General features: G+C 51.5%; 3 protein-coding genes across 5 annotated transcripts in view; 1 reads left to right on the forward strand and 2 right to left on the reverse strand.

Annotated features, from left to right (window-relative positions):
- Positions 1 to 3,454: 3,454 nt before the first annotated feature.
- Positions 3,455 to 4,765, reverse strand: ISCA2 (iron-sulfur cluster assembly 2). Of its 2 annotated transcripts, none has more exons than XM_042864788.1 (4): positions 4,685 to 4,765; positions 4,402 to 4,573; positions 4,158 to 4,273; positions 3,455 to 3,994 (listed from the first exon to the last, which is right to left on the reverse strand). In XM_042864788.1, the coding sequence occupies exons 1-4, from the start codon at positions 4,732 to 4,734 to the stop codon at positions 3,820 to 3,822; spliced, it is 513 nt and encodes a 170-aa protein (XP_042720722.1). In that variant the 5' UTR covers positions 4,735 to 4,765; the 3' UTR covers positions 3,455 to 3,819. The 2 variants fall into 2 exon arrangements, with proteins under 2 accessions (XP_042720722.1, XP_042720731.1); XM_042864797.1 differs by having other exon boundaries at positions 4,402 to 4,570; positions 4,685 to 4,754.
- Positions 4,766 to 8,138: 3,373 nt separating this feature from the next.
- On the forward strand, positions 8,139 to 10,369 carry NPC2 (NPC intracellular cholesterol transporter 2). Its single transcript, XM_042879976.1, has 4 exons — positions 8,139 to 8,240; positions 8,338 to 8,445; positions 8,799 to 8,971; positions 9,558 to 10,369. Exons 1-4 carry the CDS (start codon positions 8,162 to 8,164, stop codon positions 9,642 to 9,644), a joined length of 447 nt encoding a protein of 148 aa, XP_042735910.1. The 5' UTR covers positions 8,139 to 8,161; the 3' UTR covers positions 9,645 to 10,369.
- Positions 10,370 to 10,945: 576 nt separating this feature from the next.
- Positions 10,946 to 19,179, reverse strand: part of LTBP2 (latent transforming growth factor beta binding protein 2) — a 59,498-nt gene continuing 51,264 nt past the window's right edge. For both annotated transcript variants that reach the window (XM_042879770.1, XM_042879847.1), the window contains exons 23-35: positions 18,953 to 19,078; positions 18,733 to 18,855; positions 18,422 to 18,553; positions 17,539 to 17,664; positions 16,803 to 16,946; positions 16,369 to 16,560; positions 16,177 to 16,257; positions 15,871 to 15,999; positions 15,528 to 15,668; positions 15,201 to 15,368; positions 14,377 to 14,652; positions 14,010 to 14,159; positions 10,946 to 11,822 (exon numbers count right to left, since the gene is read on the reverse strand). In XM_042879770.1, the coding sequence (XP_042735704.1) occupies positions 11,656 to 11,822; positions 14,010 to 14,159; positions 14,377 to 14,652; positions 15,201 to 15,368; positions 15,528 to 15,668; positions 15,871 to 15,999; positions 16,177 to 16,257; positions 16,369 to 16,560; positions 16,803 to 16,946; positions 17,539 to 17,664; positions 18,422 to 18,553; positions 18,733 to 18,855; positions 18,953 to 19,078 (1,955 nt within the window). In that variant the 3' untranslated portion in view covers positions 10,946 to 11,655. The remainder of the gene's footprint in view (positions 11,823 to 14,009; positions 14,160 to 14,376; positions 14,653 to 15,200; positions 15,369 to 15,527; positions 15,669 to 15,870; positions 16,000 to 16,176; positions 16,258 to 16,368; positions 16,561 to 16,802; positions 16,947 to 17,538; positions 17,665 to 18,421; positions 18,554 to 18,732; positions 18,856 to 18,952; positions 19,079 to 19,179) is intronic.

A 19,179-nucleotide genomic window follows, 5' to 3' on the forward strand; every position in this document is an offset into this window, starting at 1 on the left:
GTTCAGAATGCTTGCAAAGCTGAAGGCAGTTGTGATACAAAAGTATTGCCTTCATAGCGTGGGACACAGACAAGAGAAGACTTCTGCTTGCCTGTCACTGCCTTTGAGTAAATCCTCCACCATGCACTGGATTCAGGCAAGTCCTAAGAAAGCAAGAAATTATACTACCGTGTGGAGGAAGCAGAAGCCCAATGGGGTGCCTCTGAGAACTGGCTCTTCTGCCCTAGCCATCTTCCTGACTCATCCAACAGGTCAGTACAGATGTAGAATATTACAAGGAAGACTTGAATTTAGTTAAATTTTACACAAGAATATTTTGGGGTGTGATAAGCACTTGTTCTCTTAACACTGGCCCTTGGCTGATTGTCTAGGTGCCACGCAGCCCAAATGCTCTGTTTAGCAAGCAATACCTACAGCAGCCCACTCAAAGCAAGCGCCGTATCACCACGCGTATCCCTAAAGCACCATTTCTCCACCTCTCTCTGGAAGAGGTGCAAGTTGCCCCAGTTAGTAAGTGGCAGAAGCTATCGAGTTTTAAGAACGGAGTTGAAATGCTGTTCTTAGAACATGCTGGTTATCTACCAAGTCCCTGGAGAGCCAAAAAGCCCTGACCAAAGCAAGGATTTCTATGACATCTGTCTCTATCCACCTGTCACTGGTACTGATGATTGTGCCCTTTCCCTTGAAGTTTTATCTTAACGTAGGTTTCCATAAATATCTTTCTTGATCATTCCTTGTCAGGTGGGTGAACCGAGAGAATCCTTCATGTGGGAGCAGAGAAAAGATTTTCCACTGCAGCTTCTCATTTGCAATGAATTTGAATTTGCCAGCATCTTCAGCTCCACACTGCTGTCCTAATCTCACAGTTTCAGTACAAGGGCTGCAACACATTCCCACATTACAGGCACCACACAGATGTGCCAAAGCAGTCCCTCACTCTCCTGGCAGAACTCTAATCCTCTGCATCCTTTCCTTTGTACAGTGGTGAAATCTTCCCCCCACTAAGACTAGCCCATGTACAAACCTTAACTTTTTTTTTTTTTTTTTAAATTTCTGCCAGAACCAGAATCCAGCCTTTATTGCCTATATAGGCAAAATTCACCAAGGTCACCTTAATTCCATTCTGCAGTATGACCCCCTTGCCAGCTTCCTAGACACAGAAGTTTCCAATTTATAGTGTACTGACATGGGTTTCTTTCAGATATACTTTTTTAAGACAACATGGTTACAGAGATAACAAAGCCTTTAGCATCCATTCCATACTGGGTACAGTAAGACTAGTAGTTTTGGCCAGATTTTAGCTGCTGACAGGAAGCAGGACTAGCAGGTCAAGAGCAATGCACTGTACAGATGAAGCCTCTCCAGCTCTGACCAATTTCTCTGACATAAAGACTACGAGTCTGGAGTTAAGACAAAATCAGCTCTAGCCTGCCTCCAAAGAAACTTTTGTTCTTGAATAGGTCCTGCAAGGAGCACATTCAACCTTACTCAAGCTGCAAGTCTTGTCCAGAACAGCCAATCCTAAAGAGTAAGGGGTCCACCTAGTGCAGTTACAGCAGTACTACCAAAAGTGCAGATAGCAAGGCATGCATGCAAGCTTCCCCTGAGCCCAGCAACAGGCTGCTGGTGACGCTGGTATGAACACAACATTTCATTTATGGTTGGACCGGAGAATCTTGGAGATCTTTTCCAACCTTGGTGATTCTATGATTCATCCTTCATACAGTCCCTGCAAAGAAGGAGGCAAGTTATCTGAAAGTGGTTGCACTCCATGCAGACAGCACTCGCTTGATTTACTTGAACAATGGAGAGTGGGAAAGTGGCACCTGGTTAGGTTCTGTAGACAGAGCCTGTACACATTTACTAAGTACAGTAACCCAGGTGGAATACTTATAGGGGCTAAAGAAAGGTTTTCATTTACAAAAACAAAAACCAACCCTTGCTATTTGCTGGTTTCCTCTTTTCCCTTCACTACTCCTGCACTTACATTTTCCATTGAAAAGTGCCAAAAGAGACTTGACTAAGGTCCAATCGTATGAAACAGACCAAGAGCTAGATTACATACCTTCTACTTCAGAAGGCAATTTTTCATTGCTCTGCTATCCCACCTGAAAAAAATATATATCTAATGTCTTCTACCTACACATGCTTTTAGGTCTTCTATCTTTTGAAGGCATTTTTGGCAGACATTCAATTCAAGACCTAGGAGATTGTGGTATCCTGCAGGGGTTTAGGCAAGTCTTTTCATCATATCCTTTGGCTCACTACAGCACCACATCCAGCTCTGTTTGATAGGGACATAAGCATGTTGACTGCAGGGAACAAATCAAAAGCACCAGATCAAAGGAACTGCTGCTCCAAAGCCCACCCATATTCCTCAAGTGACAAAACTGCATAGTTTATGGATGAAGCTAACATTGTCTGGCTATAAACTAAGCATGAGAAGTCAGCAGGCAAACACAAAGTATATGTATGTGCTGCTGACTAGCTTAGAAAGGAATTCTGTAAGCTTAACAACAGGAAGAATGCCTATGGCATTGGGTCCTCAAAACCTCATGGTTTGCTTTAAGCAGTTCCCCTGAAACCAAAGTCAAGCAGTCCTCCCAGACTCACGAGAATGATTCAAGTCTTCGACAATTTGGTTTTGATCAGATAAAACACAAGAGAGGGAACAAATATAGTTTTTCCATCTCTCACCCAGAAGCACGTGAATCACGTGATTTAAAGATTTAAAAGAAGCACGTGTTTTAAAAGACATCCAGTGGCAGATAAAAAGATACAGAAAACTAATCAAAATGTTGTTATCTTGGAAACCTCTATTTTTCCCTTTTTTTTTTTTTTTTTGGAAATTTCAGAAAGGAAAGGAGTTGTTTAACTCTTTCATAACACCAGACAGGATAAATGGTGAGGCAAATTATTCTCAGTTAAGTCACAATCACTTAAGGTCACTCACGCAATACTCCAGAACTTCTTTGCCTTTGTCACCTAAACTTCCTTTCCTGTTAGGAAGACAGTGGATTCACTATGAAACTTAAGAGATTGTATGATATAAAAAGCCAAGACAAGTTTAGGAACAACCTAAAACAGCACTGGGGATAGAAGGCTGTGTATTTTATTTATATACATATGCACACACCACTTTTTTTTTTTTTTTCTTCTAAAATAAAACAAATAGCTATTAATTCTTCCTACCTCAGTCTTTGAGCTTCACTTAATTGGAACATGTCAAAACTTTCATTCCAGGGACTGAGAGCAAAACTACTATGGGCTCCTGGGACTGAGACCAGCTTGAAAAAGCTAAGTGTCCAGAAAAGCCCACAGAACGTTGAACAGCCAGCAACACTGGTAGGTATAAATCCAATTCAGATGAAAAAAAATTGGTAAACAGCCCTAGCTGGAATGAACCCAGATTCCACCCACCAGAAATGCATGAGTAATACCAAACAACCTCAAATACATATTTTTTTTTTTTAGTAAGAACTCTCAATAAACACACGCATATGTACAGCCATCTCTTGTAGAGACAAGTGGTTCCACATTCTGGAGAAGGCAGGGTGAGTCTGCGCCACTGAGCAGGTGATTCACAAAGCACTGAAGATGCTTCTGTTTGCGTGATTATGGCTACTTCATATTTCTGAGAGGAAGGCCAAAAAGTCTTGGAAACAGGCTCAGTTCAGACACATACAGCTGGTGTCATCTGTAACTGCTGTGTTACAGGGTTAGGAAGATGAGAAGGATCAACTGGGAAACGATCAAACAAAACCCTCTGAAGACTGCCAGGAAACATCTGCAGCCAGCAGTCATCCATAAGAAGTCCAATCAGAATTTGACAGAAAAGGAAGTCCCACAGGAGCATCCCTTCTCTGCCTGAGGATTGCTCACCACCTGGAATGAGCTGCGAATCAGCTCCTGGCTGAAGTCTACCATGGAACCTTTCACAAAGGCCAGGCTGTCCACATCCACAACTACACGGGCACCACCTTGTTCAAAAACCCTGCAGAAAAGCAGCATATTTAAACATCAGTTGTGCTACAGATACAACCAAGAAGCACAGCCTGAGCACGTCCCTCATCTTGCAGTCTTTGTCCTTCCAAGATTTTGTACCACACACACACCCATCTTGCCCCCTTTGCACAAAACAGCCCCTCTGTCCTTGCCTGTCATCAGGATTTATAACCGTGTCCAAAGAAAACTTGTACTGGAACCCCGAGCAACCACCTCCTTCCACCTGCAGCCTGAGAAACTCTGATCCTTCTGCAATCTCCAGCAGCCTCTACAAAACAGAAAAGATTAAAAAAACAAACAACCAAAGGCTCAAACCATGTCGAACGAACAGGCAAATGCTGCAACACCTCCGCTGTGCACTCGCGGACACTTCAGGAAGCCCTCTTGGGGCCCTACCTTCACGCAGCTCTCGCTGAGGTAGACCTGTCCCTCGTTGGAGTCGCTCTCCGTCGGGCCCGGCTGGGAGGAGGACGATGCCCACCGCAGCGAGCGGCCCAGCGCGCAGACAGGGGCCGGCGGGGGGCCGAGTGGCGCTCGTCCTCTGTGCGACGAAGGAGAACACCAACTGCTTCAGGGAGAAGGAGGGGAAGAAAGGACGAGCCTCAGCGGGGCCACGCCGAGCCCCCGGCCCCGCACTCGCCGCCCCCTGTCACAGAGAGAGGCGCTGCCGAGTCGGTACCTGACCCGACCGCACCGCGCCATCCACCAACAGCGCCTCAGCGCCGCCATATTGCCTCTCGCTCCCTCCTCAGCGCCCCTCCCCACCCCGCCCGCCCATTGGCTGTCCGGCGCCGTTATTTCCGGCGCGAGGCGCCATGGCGCGTACCGAGGCGGAAGCGTTCGGTGGGGTGGGTTGCTAGGCGACGTGCGGGTGGGTCGAGTGAGCAGTGGCGCCCGCCGGGGTCTGGCTGTGTCCCGACCTGGGCTGCGGGGGAGTGGTGGCCCACACGTAGGGAAGACGTTGGCACCGCTCTGTCAGCCCGGTCCTAGGTTTGGGAACGTGCTGTGGCTGAAAGCACGTAACTTGTATTTGTCCTTGAAAGTGTTTGCTTTTGAAAGCAGCAAAGAAAAATAACTTTGTAAATAATGCAGTGCTTTTCAGCAGTGTGTTTGCAGTGGACTTAGCTGTGAGGGTTATTTGCACTGAGCAGTACCCTGAGACCCTGACAGGGATCAAGATGTCATTGCAAGGGGAATTACGCAAACAGAAGAACAAACACAGGGCCTGCTCTGAAGGATTTCTTATGATTTTTCCCGATAACTGACTTTTCTGTTTTACTTTCTTTATCAGGGAGGAATCTCTGAGTCTCTAAGCTCAGCGCCCCCTGCAGAGGCCAGTTTTCCTTCGGGTTGGGATTCATGACCCTGGTACTGCAAATGCAGACATGCCCAGCTTTCTGCATGTGCCGCAGTTCTGCGCAGCCCCCTCCCACTCCTCACATCTCTGTGAGAACAGGATCCAGCAGGATCGGGCAGATGTGCAGCCTTCATCCCCGCACTGGGTGCGTAAGGTGCAGTTCTCAGACGCAGTCTCCATGGTTTCACCACCGAGCCTGCGTTAGCACCAGCACTTGCCATCTCCCAGGCCCCCTCTGCTCATATCTCCTGCCTCGCATTTCTGCGTGTGTAGGTGTTTAATGATTCTTCAATTAACTCTTCACAGTCAAAGCAGGGAACTCATGCTTAATGAAAGGTTATGTGCATTTTGTTAAAGGTGCTTTTCCTCTTCAAAAACTTGTATCAAGGGCTTTGTGGAGGATGAATCTTCATTCACCTGACCGAGTCCAGAACTTGGCTGCCAGCCTGAAGCTGAGCGGCTCTGCCTCGTTTCTCTCCCTTAAACCTGATCATTTGACATGTGACACTGGTCCGGCCTGTTGCTCAAAGGTGTGCCTACAGTTAAAGGGTTGCTTATCATTTACTCACGTGCTTCGGCTGGAGGAATTCCAGGCTGCAATCCTGTTCCCTCACCTCCAGTCAGGTTTGTGGAGAGTCATACAGTGGCATGACAGAGGAAAACCAGTCATCCCAGTAGGAGGGGATCATTTAAAGTCAGCACAGCTCGGGACTTGGTGACTATTAGCTTTCTCACACATCTCAATCGGAACAAGGCAGTGCCTAGAACAGCTTGACCTCCTTGCAGCACAGTGGAGGCAGAGGAAGTACTTAAATCCAAGATGACATCTGCTTGACAAAGTTATTGTCCATTAAGTATGTAGTAGACAGCTCCATACAGAGATTTAACAACTGCAGGAAGCAAAAGTATTTTCTTTGGCATAGGCATAGAAATCAAGCACGTGGTGGAGTGCCTGGAGTAGTAAACATGTAGTTAATATTATGTGTATAAATCCTAAAAGGCTCACTCCCACGGTGAATGTGGCTGCCAGGCTGAGGGGGCAGTGCTTTAAAGAAATGCAACCACATGCTTTTGCTTATGTATACCACCTTGCACACGTAAATGAAGACTGGTTTGAGCTGTTTAGTTTTTCTCACTCTTGGATTAACTCTGATAATGTTCACATAAAACCAGTAAAGTATCACAGGTGGGGTCCCAGAGGAGCTGGTGCTCATCCAGTTAGCTGCAAACAGCTGGATCCTCAGATTAGGCGTATTGGAACAGTTGATGCTTTTAAACACATATAGGGGGTGTTTTTTGAGTTATTATCAGTGCATCTCTGCATTTGGAGGAATGAATCAAGAGCTCCTGGGAAAAAAAGGGAGAAGGATGGTTCTACTTCTCACACTGCACATGCTTTTCTCTCTCTTGAAGGATTTATTGTGCTGAATGCTGGCATTTCATGGCCTCGTGTTGCATCTATATTCACTGCAATCTCTTTTTGGATATTTGATGTAGCCTGCTCCCTTAAAAAAAAACACTTGTACTTTCTACATGCCCTCAGTTTTACCAGCGTTAGATGTCTGAAATGGTACAAGTATTTTCAAGGCATTTCTGGATGTTGTTGCATTACTTTAGATTGAGAAAATGAGAGAGTTGGCCTCAATCATAGTTAATTTAGTCTGATTAACAATCCATTGCTCTGGCGAGTGATTCATGTGCTGGAGGCAAATGTTCGGAGTAGCCAGGCCATGTAAGGAAGGAGAACAGCTGTTTCTTTGCACCTCTCTATTACCAGTGATTGTTTTTTCTTTCTGCCAGCTATGTAGTCAGGGGGTGTTTTTGTCTCATCCAGAATTAAAATCCATGTTTTCTCCCTTCCTAGGCTGTGGCTTTGTTGGTCTTGTGGTTCTTGATAACTTGATATAATCTGATTGTACTTTTTTTCCCCCTCCTCATCCTGCACCCTTTATGTTTTGGGAAGTTCCTTAAGCTCTCTTTAAGCCTGCTGAACTGATGAGGTCTGCCTGCAAGCTGGGTTCTCTAAGTATTCTGCTTGTTTCTACAGCGTGTGTGTTTAAGGCATTTTATCCCTATCTCAGTGGAAAACTGGGCTCGTTTGAGTGATTCAGAAACTGATGACAAGAAACCACTGCCATGGCTGTTGAATGTGAGTGTCCCGTGGTGCATTCATTGTGAATGCTGGTGATCTACAGCTAAAGGAGCATGTACTGGCTGAGAGAGCAGGAGAAACTGATGCATGATGATGATGATGTGGATTTTCTCTAGAATACCGTTTCTGTATTCACTGCCACTACAGTGCCTGAAGGTCTGTGTGTTTACCAAGCTGCAAGCGCAGCGCTGTTACAGGAATTTACATTCATTGGGCGTAGCTGCTCATCAAGCGGAACTTCAGATTTTTTCCTCGGGTAATGGAGTTGGTGGGATATGTAAGTGCAGAACTCAAGCACCAGTCTCGGATGAACGTATCTTTTCATTTTCTCAGTGAAACGGTGGCTCCAGGGTGACCCAGAGGCCCACGGATTGTACCAGCTGTCACAAGGGACACAGCTGTCCCTGACAGCAAGGTCTGCCAGCGGCTGTCTGTTCTGCTCAACGCTGCCTCGGGGAATCTAAGCAGCAGCGCCGCCACCTCGTCGGAACCGCCTGCCAGCCCACCTGCAGCCCACGGCCCGGCCCCGCGGGCGGAGCGGCGCTCAGCTGACCGCCGGCACGGGGCGGGGCGGCCTCACCGCTCTCATGTGACGCCGCCGCCGCCGCCGCCACCGCCTCCGCAGCTCAGCGCAGCGCAGTGCCGCCATGGTGCCGCCGCCTCTCGTGCTGCTGCTGGCGCTCGCTGCCGCCGCCCTGGCCGAGCCGCTTCGCTTCGTGGACTGCGGTGAGTGTCCCACGAGGCGCGGGGGCCCGGTTCCTTGGCCGAGCGGGAGTTGCCCTCCGGGGTCCTGGCACCGCTAACCCCTCGCTCGTCCTTCTAGGTTCCAAAGACGGAAGCATTCAAGAGGTGAACGTGAGCCCCTGTCCCACGCAGCCCTGCCAGCTCGTCAAAGGGACCTCGTACAGCATCAACGTCACTTTCTCCAGCAGTAAGCATCGCCTCCGTGGGGCCTGGGGTGCTGGTGGGATCCTGTGAGGAGGGATGAGGTGGGCAGAGGGGGTGACAGCGTTATGTCTGTGCCTTTGTGTCTGGGAATAACTGGGCAGAGTGGCTGGAGGGTGCCACGGAATGGGAAGAAGTAGTCGAGGAGGAGAACTGCTTAGTGTGCTCTCTGCAGCCTTCTGGCAGACTGTCCTCCAGGTACACAATCATAGAATCATAGAATGGCCTGGGTTGAAAAGGACCACAATGATCATCTGGTTTCAATATGTCCAAGGGAGGTCACAAAGTGGAAGTGTTTCCCTGCTCTGGTGCTGCACGCACTCTTCCCATGTCCTGCAGAGATCGAGAGCCAAGGCAGTAAGGCAAAGGTGTATGGCGAGATGCTGCATGTGGACATACCCTTCCCCATCCCCGAGCCTGATGGATGCAAGTCTGGGATCCAGTGCCCCATCCAGAAGGGCCACTCATACAGCTACCTGAACAAGCTCCCTGTGAAGAGCGAGTACCCCAGTGTAAGTAAACAGGAACCCCCCCTGCGCTTCGCGGCTGCCCTCCTTCCTGGGGCAAACCCACAGCCCATCTGTAAAGAAGAATGCTTCATCTCACAGTGTGGGGAAGAGGTCAGAAGGATCTTCAGCTGCTTCTCACTTCTGCTGTGAGTGGGATTCTGTCCACAGTTCCTATTTTGGAACAAACACGTCAAAGGAAGCAGCCTGACTCCAGCTGCTGAGAAACTGCTTCAGCTATCCCCATGTGTGTTCCTTGTGTGCTGTGTCTGCATGCAGCCCCACTGCCAAGGCTCTGCTCCCGGCCAAGCACTCAGATTTGGGGCAGTTGGCTCCAGGTGCCATTCAGCTGGGACGTGCTGGCTGTTTCCTCTGCACTCTCAGATGGGGGTTCTCAGTGTAGCATGTGGAAGTCTCCGTGTTACACAGCAGTGCCCTCCAGCCACACAATACTGCAGGAGTCACCGCAGGTGGCCCAGCTCCTTCTTCCCACAGGATCACCAGGACCCCTCTGCTTCACAAACGACTGAAGCTGTCTGTTGTCTTTGCTTTGGTCTCTCCTAACTATTCTTACTTCATTGTTCTCTTGCAGATTAAGCTGATAGTGAAATGGGAGTTGGTGGATGACCAGGATCAGATGTTGTTTTGCTGGAAGATACCAGTGCAGATCACCAGCTGAGGAGCACTGCCATGAGTTGGGCTCGGGGAAGAGAGAAACAGAGAAAATAACACAAGCCAAAATCTTTTATATAAGTATTTCTTACTGCTTCCTTCAGAACTCTGCAGCCTCTGGGCAGCCAGTACTTTGTTCCTGCAAGGCCAGCTGCGGGCAGAAGGCTCTCGCCCCTCTCCATGATCCCTCTGGCGTGTTCCCACAGCAGCTCATGGGGGAGCAGTGTCTGCTGCTGTCAGCAAGAGAGACTGAGCATTAGGACATTGTCTTCCACGTGCTCTGTGGAGGCACTTCAGTTGTTTGAAACAGAGCTGTCTGTCCTCACAAAGAGATTTCTCTGCAGTGAACCTGGCTAGTTTCTAAGCTGCTACCTGATAACCCCTCAGTGCCTCTTGTAGAATGCTGGCTCCATCCACCCTCCTGTGCTTTTTCTGCCCTGCTGTGACTGGGATGCTCCTAGGAACTGCGTTTTCCATCCTTGCATCTGAAGAAGAGGGGAGGAAGCTTTCCTGAGCTGGCAGCAGAGTCTGTCCTGGGCCCCTGCTGGAGCCTGCAGGACTGCAGCTGGGAAAAGTCCTTTTTGTGGATGCAACGCCAAATGGCATTCAGTGTTTCTGCAGGGATGATTCTTTCTCTAACCAATGGTTTGCACTATCAACTAACTTGGAGCTGCTGGGAGCTCCTGAACCTCTTTTTATAACTTTCCTTTTAATAAAGGCTAGACAAAACCAGCTTGCGTTGTCTTCTGGGAGTAGATGGCTGGAGGACAAGCAGAGTGTCTGGGCATCTTCTGGCTGGGTGTAGTCATCCAGCTGTTTTTTTTGGCTGAAGCTGCAGATGGTGGCTTGCTGGTCTCAGTGTAGGTGAGTTGTGAGCAACCATGCATCTTTGCTGCTGAATGCTGGGGTGTCTACCTGGCAGCATCAGGCTCTGCATCAGCTCTGCTGGTCCTGCACTGTTCTGGAGCAGTACACCTTACGGAGATGGCTGTGCAGAACACATCTTTGCTTGCTGCAGTGTGAGGCAAAAGCATTCCCAGCAGGGGCTCTGGGGTAGGAAAAGCAACTCCTGGACCTGTTCAGGGGTTCCAGCCAGCCACAAGGATTGTTGAACTGCAAACAAAGGGTGTGTGAAGGAAGCAGGGTGTTAGCAGCCATATGTGCTGTGTAGCCCCCAGGGGCAGGAGTTGGCTCCAGTTGGGGCAGGTAAGTGGGTATTTGGCCTGGCATGGTTTTCCTCTGTCCCAGGAGTGGGGAGGCTGGTGGTATCCCTTGGCAGAGGGAAGACAAGCACAATTCTGACCCAGCCCCAGTGTCATGAGCCACAGGGCCCAAAATAAATGTTTTATTTAACAACATGAGAGAAGTTTCCAGCAGACTCGGTTAAAAAAAAGTCACCAACTTTACAGAAACTAAGCTGGAACCCTGCCCACTCCCCCCAGCCAGCGCGGGGCACAAAGGCACAGCGCAGGGGTAGGGAGGCGCCTGGGATGGCTGCAGGGTGAGCCGGCTGTAGGACCCCCATCCTCTCCACCACACCTTGAGGTTGGGCAGCAGCTTTAGGGAGTCGGGGTTGCTCCCCCAGGGCTGTGTCCTGGGGCAGGCTGCATGGTGCAGTGAGGCTCGCCGCTAGGTCAGTGCAGCAGTGATGCTCGTCTTGGGGAGGTGAACCCAGTCTCTCTGCAGGGTGCGGGGAGGAGCTGGGGCTGCACGGCAAGAGAAAGTGTCCTGCGAGCCCCCGTGGTATGTGGCACTGCGGCAGGTGCTGGGGGCCGGGCTGGGGAGGGCTCTGCTGTGGCAGAAGCAGGAGCTGGAGGTGAGGATGGGGGTACAGAGGCTGGGAGCTCAGCCCTGGCACTCACAGCCAGGAAAAGGTGGCAGGGGAGTTGTGCGCTTTGGAGGTGAAGGGACAAAGGGTATAGAAGCAGCCACAGCCCCGGGGACCCTTTTCCACACCACCAGGTCCCGGAGAAGCGTGCCACCAGAGGGGGGTACCCCCCACTGCCACTTCCTTAGAGCTATGCTGCTGCCGGGCTCTGGGCTGTCTGAGGCACACAGTGGTGGGGCTGGGCCAGTGCCACATAGCCTGGCAAGCAGCGGCAGCGGTAGGAGCCTTCTGTGTTCTCACAGGTGCCGCCCTGGCATAGGGGCACTGGGACATCCACATCCTCACATTCATTGATGTCTGCAAGAAGGAAAAGAGGGGGTGAGATGGTGGCACAGCAAGCAGCCCCAGCATGTCCCTGTAGCCCAGGGGAGCCCTCCTTTGTCCAGGCTCCTCAAGCTCGCTTGTGTCCCCCTGCACATCCAGGCTGCCCACTGTGCCCCCCCAGCCTCTGTCACACTGGGTTGCACTTGACTCCTTTGCCTTGATGCTGCATTCAGCACATCTGCAGAACCCCCCAGGTATGGCATCTGGCCACAGGCTGGAGTCCCAGAACAGGCCCTTCCCATGCTCTTCAGCTGATGACACCCTGGGGGAGCAGAGCAGCTTCTCACTGACAAGTCATGATAGCCTAATATCTGGGAGAAAGGCCACCTCCAGCCTTAGAATATGTCCTTTTCCAGTCTGACAAGGTCAGGAGGCAGATGATGCCGGCCCTGAGAGGCTGATTATCACCTCCAAGACCAGAACACAAAGGAACCTCATGCTATGCAAACAAGGGCTTGTTTTATTAACCTGCAAACTGTGCCAAAGAGCTCATGTGGGAGCCCTGCAGGCAGCCCTGTGCTGCAGCTCTGCTAAATGCAGCAGCCCTGAACCACCCCAAACTGTGGAGAGGCAGCAGTGGGGCTTTGTCACTCTGACCATTGTGCTGAGCCTGAGCCCAAGCCCCTTGACCACAGACTCCAGCCTCGTCAGGGACACCCAAGGGTGAGCAGCAGCAGAGCAGTATTAGCAGTGCACACAGAGGCCTGGGCTGGGCAGGGACAGAAAGAGCAACAAGAAAAGGCTCCATAAATACATTAACAGGAAACAATGGGGAATGTAAGTCTGGGCCTTATCAGAGGAGGAAACAAAAGCCAGACAATGACGAGCTGGCTGGTGTAGCCAATGCAGGCCTTGTTCCAGCCACCATAAAAATGCTCCTTCTGTCCAGATTCAGTATGGATGTTTCAAGTGTTTAAAGGAGCTCTGGGAGCTCCACATCTCACTTAGCTTGACAGTCAGCTAAGTAAAGCTGCTGTAGCTCATCTGCAAATACTTGGTACTCCAGCACTGAGGAGTCAGAGTTCCCTCTGAGGCAGAGGATCAAGGAGGTGCCTCCACAAATAGAGAAGGGGGATCTGGAATTACAGACTGCTCACTCCCACCCACTTAAAGCAGGTTTCTGGATGATTAGGTCACTGCCCTCCTTCCCCTGAAGGATATAGGGGCTGTTAAATAGCTGGAACAGATCTTTTCAGGCCTGATTATGTCAAACTATCTGGTTCCCCTTACTGACCCGATAAGCAATCTGTGAGATAAGGGGGGAACAGTGGGTATAACTCTTGGCCAGGATAAGGATTTCAACACGCTCTCACATGACACGCTAAAGTGGACTGAGGAAATATGGGCTAGATGAAACCGCGGCAATTGCACAATGGGTCACTAAGCTGCACCCAAGAGATAATGATGAATTCTTGGCTGTTAAAATGACAGCCATTCAAAATGTTGCCTGTGAGATCGATCCTGACCCCTGCTCCAGCCAGTGCTGTCATCTGTGTGGACAAAGGAGGACTCTTTGTGCTCATAAGACCTATGTGACGCCAAACTGTGAGTGCTCTGATCCCTTGGAGAAGTCAAATTCATTGATGACAAGTGCAAAGCATTGCAGCTGAGGAAAAGCAAACTGTGCACAAATGCAGAAGGGGGAGCAAGAGGCTAGGCAGCTCTGGGGAAGGAGAGGCCACAGGCGTTGTGTGAAGCAGTTGCACTACACTGTCATGCAGAAAGGATGCTGGGGAGTGGAGTAAGTACCCTGTCTAAGGAAAGAGCATCTTCATCTGTTCTGTTGGGTGCCTGGGGCTGGCCTGTGGAGTTGCACTTTTGAAAGAACGGATACAGAGTGGGGATGTAGAGCACATGACAAGAGAAACTTTAGAGACCTTCACTTGTAGGACAGGCTGGAAAGTCACGGTGAGTTTAGAGGATAGAAAACAGAAGCACAAAACCATCTGTGCGCAGGAGTGCTACACTAAGAAGGCAGTGACCAGCTGTTCCCTGATGTCCCCAGGTGCCGTGACACAACATTCCCAGCTCCAAGGCCACAAAGCACCCAGGAGAGCAGGGAAGCCTCTGACAACCATCCCAGGCAGCACCACCAGAGAGCGGCAACAGATAAGGGAAGCCTGGGCCACCATGTCGCTAATGGGACTAAAAGCCACTTACCCACACAGGCCATGAGGGTCATGTCCAGCTGGTAGCCATCGAAGCAGTCACAGGTGTAGCCCTCTGGGACGCGCACGCAACGTCCATTCTCACAGCCATTGAGGATGCCACACTCCTCAGCCTGCAGCCCCTCAAAGCCCTCATAAAGACCTGGAGGGTGGCAAGGATGTGTCAGAGTGGGAAGACTACTTGTCCGACCACAGAGGGGACATCTGGCATGTGGTGAAATGGTCCTGGTAGGGCTGGGAAAACTGAGAGCATCCAGAAGCATAGCCAGGGAGAGAGTTTGCTGGAAGCCTGGAGCATTCCAGCTGGGGTGGATACGGGCTGGGTGAGAAAGCACCTGTTTGTGTAACCCAGTACTCACCGGGTTGGCTGGGCAGGTAGCGGGGTGGGGGCCGCCCTGGGCCATGGTGGAAAGGGCTGCCGCGAAACTCGCTGCTCAGTTCTCTCCGAGGGAAAGCCGCATCAGGGTTTCCATACTCTGACTCCAGGTAGTTGTAGTAGGGGCCCATGTCTGGGTTGGGAAGGCCGTAGTGGGGATCTTCCAAGCCTGGTCCATACTCATACCTAGGTCTTTCTCGGACTTCAGACCCTCTGTCACTGTCTTCACTGGCTCCATTACAGAGGAAAGCAAAATCAGCTGTGGTGAGAGAAAAGTAGTGTCAAAGCTCAGCAGGGCTGCTATGGCAGCTAGAGGGTGCACCCACAATGGGCCAGCAAAGACTCAGAAGGCTCAAGATGCAGCTCCATTTTTTGCTGATAGAAACCCATCTTGGAGGAGATCAACTTCTTTTTGGGGAAAGCAAGTCCTTGAGCAATGAGAACCCAAATCCCCACCGTGCTCCCATCTCAGGCTGAGTGCCTCTCCTCTCCTAGACTAAGCAGGCCTGGTGCTTGCAAGACCTGAGGGAAGCAGTATGAAGGATGGAGCAACTCCTCCCTCCATCACCTCAGACCACTTCAAAACAGCAGGAAGGTACATTCTGCCCCATGGTGCTGCCCAGTCCTGGACAGGCAGGTAGCTCATTTGGGCTGGCTTCAGCAACAAGGATGGCAAGTGGAGACCTGGTTGCAGCCACAAAATAGCATGGCACAGCATGGCACAGCATGGCACAGCATGGCACAGCATGGCACAGCATGGCACAGCACAGCTCCCCTGAGAGGTGCTTCCCTCATCACCCTGCTCACCAGAGGACCTGTGTGGACAGAGCGCACAGTTCTGGCCCCAGGCTTCACCAAGGCGGCAGCAGCATTCGGTGTAGGTTGTCTGCTCGCCGTGCAGCAGGTCTTGGCAGATGTAGTCAGAGACAGTTTGCCAGCAGACGTCCAGGTGGATCTCATACTCCTCCAGGGCATCTGCAGGTGACATGAGCAAAGAATGCTGTGGAAATCATTCAGAATAGAGCCACTTGTTGTCCTGGCAGAGATGACCATGTACCCCAGCCCCAGTCCCTCCTGCACCCTCAGGGATGACCCTGCTGCAGGTGGGATGGTCCAAGGCATGCCAGAGCTTACCTGCCCTGCCAGAGAAGTTCACACAGCGGTTGCCAGTGGCATCCAACACAAGTGGGAGGCTGCAAAAGCAGTGGTAGGAGCCGACTGTGTTCAGACACTCGCCATTGATGCAGTACACCTCGTTCTGGCACTCATCCTGATCTGTCCACATGTAGGACGGAACAGTGTCTCAGGCTGGCAGGCAGGGGCAGCAGGGCTCATTCCCTGCCCAAATGCATCCTGCCACCTCTCCCATTCCCTGGAGGATCACAGTTGAGCTTCTTGGCCAGATCTGGCCCTGCAAGGACAGCTCTGCTGTATCTCCACTCAGTGGTGGCGCTGCTGCTCTTTGAGGTCATCTTACCTATGCATTCAAGCCTGCCAGCATCATAGAAGTAGCCTGTACGGCAGAAGCACTTGTAGCCTGGCACCGTGTTCAGACACTGTCCATTGCGGCAGAACTCAGAGCCGAAGGTCTCGCACTCATCCATGTCTGAGAGGAGCAGAGAGAGGAGAGAGCATGTCTCAGAGGTTTCTCTGACAGGATGTCAGCATACCGCACCGCAACCCCAGGGAGATATTTCTGGGGCTCAATCTCCATGCAGGTCGTTGTACAGTGCCTTCCCTCTCCCCACTGGGAGAAAAGAGAGAAAATGGTGCCTGCTAGTACCTGTGAAGGAGACTTTTCCTGAGAGTGGATCTTCTTGAGGAACATAGCCCTTCCCAAGAGGGCAGATCTCTTGATACTCCACTGGCCAGGAGGCAGATGCCAAGGTGGGAAGAAAGCAAACAGCTCTTTAGCGCAACCAACCCACTGGGCAGAGAATGGGCCCTGTTGGGAGTGCTGTGGTCACCGTCCTACCTGTACCCAAGATGGGGCAGGGGAAGGTCTCACAGTTGTCACCCCAGGCTGCCCCCACGGTGCAGCAACACTCCTGCTTTGTCACATTCTTGGCCAGGACACTGTCACACAGGCGAACGTCACTGATGTGGTAGTAACACTGCTTGCGCTCCATGCTGTCAGAGGGTTGGTCCGTGTGTCCTTCAGGGCCCTCTAGAAAATAGTGGAGCAGGAACAGGATGGAGCCCTTGATGCTGCAGCACAATACCTTCCAGCCACAAGGTCCCAGAGCAGGTCCATCAGTGGCCTTCTCATTTTCACAATCCTTGGCTCTCCCCAGAAGGAGGCTTTCCCATACCTGCACAGGCTCTTACAGCCCAGGCACCTCCTGCAACCTTCTCAGCTCTCCCCACCCCAGCCAGCACCGCCACATCCCTGCCGTAGTTGCTTCTCACCCACGGCTGCCCGTGGCCGGCACTGCCCTGCCTCTGTGTCGTATTCCTCATGGTCGCTGGGGCACAGGCACAGGAACGATCCCTCCACATTTTCACAGAGTGCGGTCCCACACACGGCCACCATCAGCTCACACTCGTTCACATCTGCAGAACAAGGGCAGTGATGGGTAGCAGACCACAGGTGGGAGGTCAGAGCATGCTTGGGAGCCCTGCCTCAGCATGGGCAGGCTCTGTGGGTCTACAGCAGCAGAGCACCCTTTGGTGAGGTTGGAAGTTGCTGGGGGAGAGCTGGAAGCTCTCTTGGCACCGTGGCTCAAAGCAAAGATGGGAAGAGCTTCCTGCCCTGCTCTCAGGGGATCCAAGCAGCCAGAGCTCCAGCTGCTGTGAGCAACAGCACCACAGGATCAGTTTAGTTTGAGGGGGGTCGAACCTCCATCAGATTAAGGTCTCTATCTAGGCCAACCTCCTGCTCAAAACAGGGTCACGTACGGATCTAACCATGTGTCAAGGGTCTGCTGTGCTAAGGGAACAGCACAGGAGGGTTGGTTTTTTTTCCTCCAGAAGGACTCTCCTATCTGTGTCTGAAGTTCTCAATGCATGGATGTAGACCCTGCTCATGCTCTGGGAGTCATCACAAAGCAGGGTCACTGCCACACCAGTCATGCATTGGCTGATGGATCTTCTTCACTACTAATAGAGAGATAACAGGGGACAGGGGTCCCAGAAAGTAACTCACCAACACAATAGTGGCCAGAGGGCGAGCTCTCATAGCCACGGTCACAGAGGCAGCGGAAGGAACCATCCGAGTTCTCACAGAAGCCATGGCTCCCGCACAGCGTCTCATTGGCACACTCATCTATGTCTGCAGCGGCAGGAATTGCAGCAATTACCCTAAGCCTAATCGATGCCCTCAGCCCAGCCCCTTCTGCTCTGACCCCGAAGCTTGGAGATCAGGGCAAGCATCACCTTGATGTGAAGGACTGGATATGGCTCATCCCCTGACTATGAGTCTGAGGGTTAGAGGGACAGGAGAAATGACACAAGCATAAAGGGCTGAGGATGAGCATCCCACAACCCTCCTGCTGCTGAACTGGGCAGATTTCCCTGCAATGCCCAGAGTCCACAGCCCACTGGTCCCACTCACTGGTCCTGAGCAGAACACTGAGCCCAGAAGCAGCTCCTCCTTGCTGCAGCCTTCCCTGAGCTGGGGGAGACAGGGAAACTGCAGAACTCCTCTTGCACTTTTCCTTTTGCCTGATACTGGAGCTGGAAATGCTAAACTCAGCCATGCCTAGTACAGCGAAGCAGAAGCTTTCCCTTCATCCAGTGCTGCCACGCACTGGGAGCTCCAGTCCAGCCCCGAGCCTGGGATGGCTGTAACCTGCCCAGGACTCTCCCCAAGCGGAAGACAGCACAATGTAGTGTCTGTTCCAGATGCCAGGAAGAGATGTCTAGACACAAGCAGGCAGCTCAGCCAAGAAAACAAACTCCCGGCATTATCTGCCTCCCCACTGGCTACACGCTTCCTCCTCCTCCTTCTTCTCTACATCCCTGGCAAAGATGTTCCATAGGCATGTTGTCCCTGCCAGGAAGGGGATGGGGACACAGGCTGAACTCACCAATGCAGTCACCCAGGGGTGTCCAGTGGAAGCCAGGCTGGCAACCCATGATACAACGGTAGGAGCCCAGGCTGTTCTGGCACCTCCATGTGCCACAGATGGCATCCCCATATTCCTTACATTCATCCACATCTGCAGGGAGAGTGGCAAAGGGACAGGGATGGTCAACTGGGGTCCTGCTTGCTCAGGGCACAGCCTAGGTCAGGCTCAGTTTGCCAGATCCTCAGCCTTGCTGGTCTTCCTTGCAAGTCACCAGCGAATTTGGGTGCTGGGAAGCTCTCAAGATGATCTCCCCAGCAATGAGCTCTCACCTACACAGTCATCGGTCTCCTGAGAGTGTTTGAACCCATTTTCACACAGACACCTGTAGGAGCCTTCTGTGTTCAGGCACTGGCCTTGTGAGCACCGGGATTTCTCTGTGCATTCATCCACATCTGCAAAATCAGGCCCAAATCATCAAGCTGGATATTGCAGCAAGTGAGGGAGGAAGGTGCAGGACCCGAGCTATGTCCCTACCACCCACCAGCTCACCTTGGCAGTTGACTCCTCCAGCTGAACTGAAGAAGCCAGGTGCACAGATGCAGAAGTAGGATCCATGGCTGTTGAGACACTCGCCATTGGGGCTGCAGATCTCACTGTTTAGGCACTCATTCACATCTGCAATGGGAGCAGAATCAGAGACTCACCCAGCCCTGAACCACGTGGATCTCCTCTCCATGGTCTCTTACAGGGCTCCAGGTCCCTGACTTTCTTGACAT

This window comes from Lagopus leucura, unplaced genomic scaffold (assembly GCF_019238085.1).
Source record: "Lagopus leucura isolate 7727_CA_CO unplaced genomic scaffold, USGS_WTPT01 Super-Scaffold_1, whole genome shotgun sequence".
In the NCBI taxonomy this organism is placed as follows: Eukaryota; Metazoa; Chordata; class Aves; order Galliformes; family Phasianidae; genus Lagopus; species Lagopus leucura.

Bases quoted from the DNA above. Each gene is read 5' to 3' on its own strand.
- ISCA2 (XM_042864788.1), bottom strand. From the start codon at position 4,734: ATGGCGGCGCTGAGGCGCTGTTGGTGGATGGCGCGGTGCGGTCGGGTC. The intron at 4,574-4,684 runs GTACCGACTCGG...TTCTCCCTGAAG, and splicing joins GCGCGGTGCGGTCGGGTCAG to CAGTTGGTGTTCTCCTTCGT. The intron at 4,274-4,401 runs GTAGGGCCCCAA...TCTGTTTTGTAG, and splicing joins TCAGCGAGAGCTGCGTGAAG to AGGCTGCTGGAGATTGCAGA.
- NPC2 (XM_042879976.1), top strand. From the start codon at position 8,162: ATGGTGCCGCCGCCTCTCGTGCTGCTGCTGGCGCTCGCTGCCGCCGCC. The intron at 8,241-8,337 runs GTGAGTGTCCCA...TCGTCCTTCTAG, and splicing joins GCTTCGCTTCGTGGACTGCG to GTTCCAAAGACGGAAGCATT. The intron at 8,972-9,557 runs GTAAGTAAACAG...GTTCTCTTGCAG, and splicing joins TGAAGAGCGAGTACCCCAGT to ATTAAGCTGATAGTGAAATG.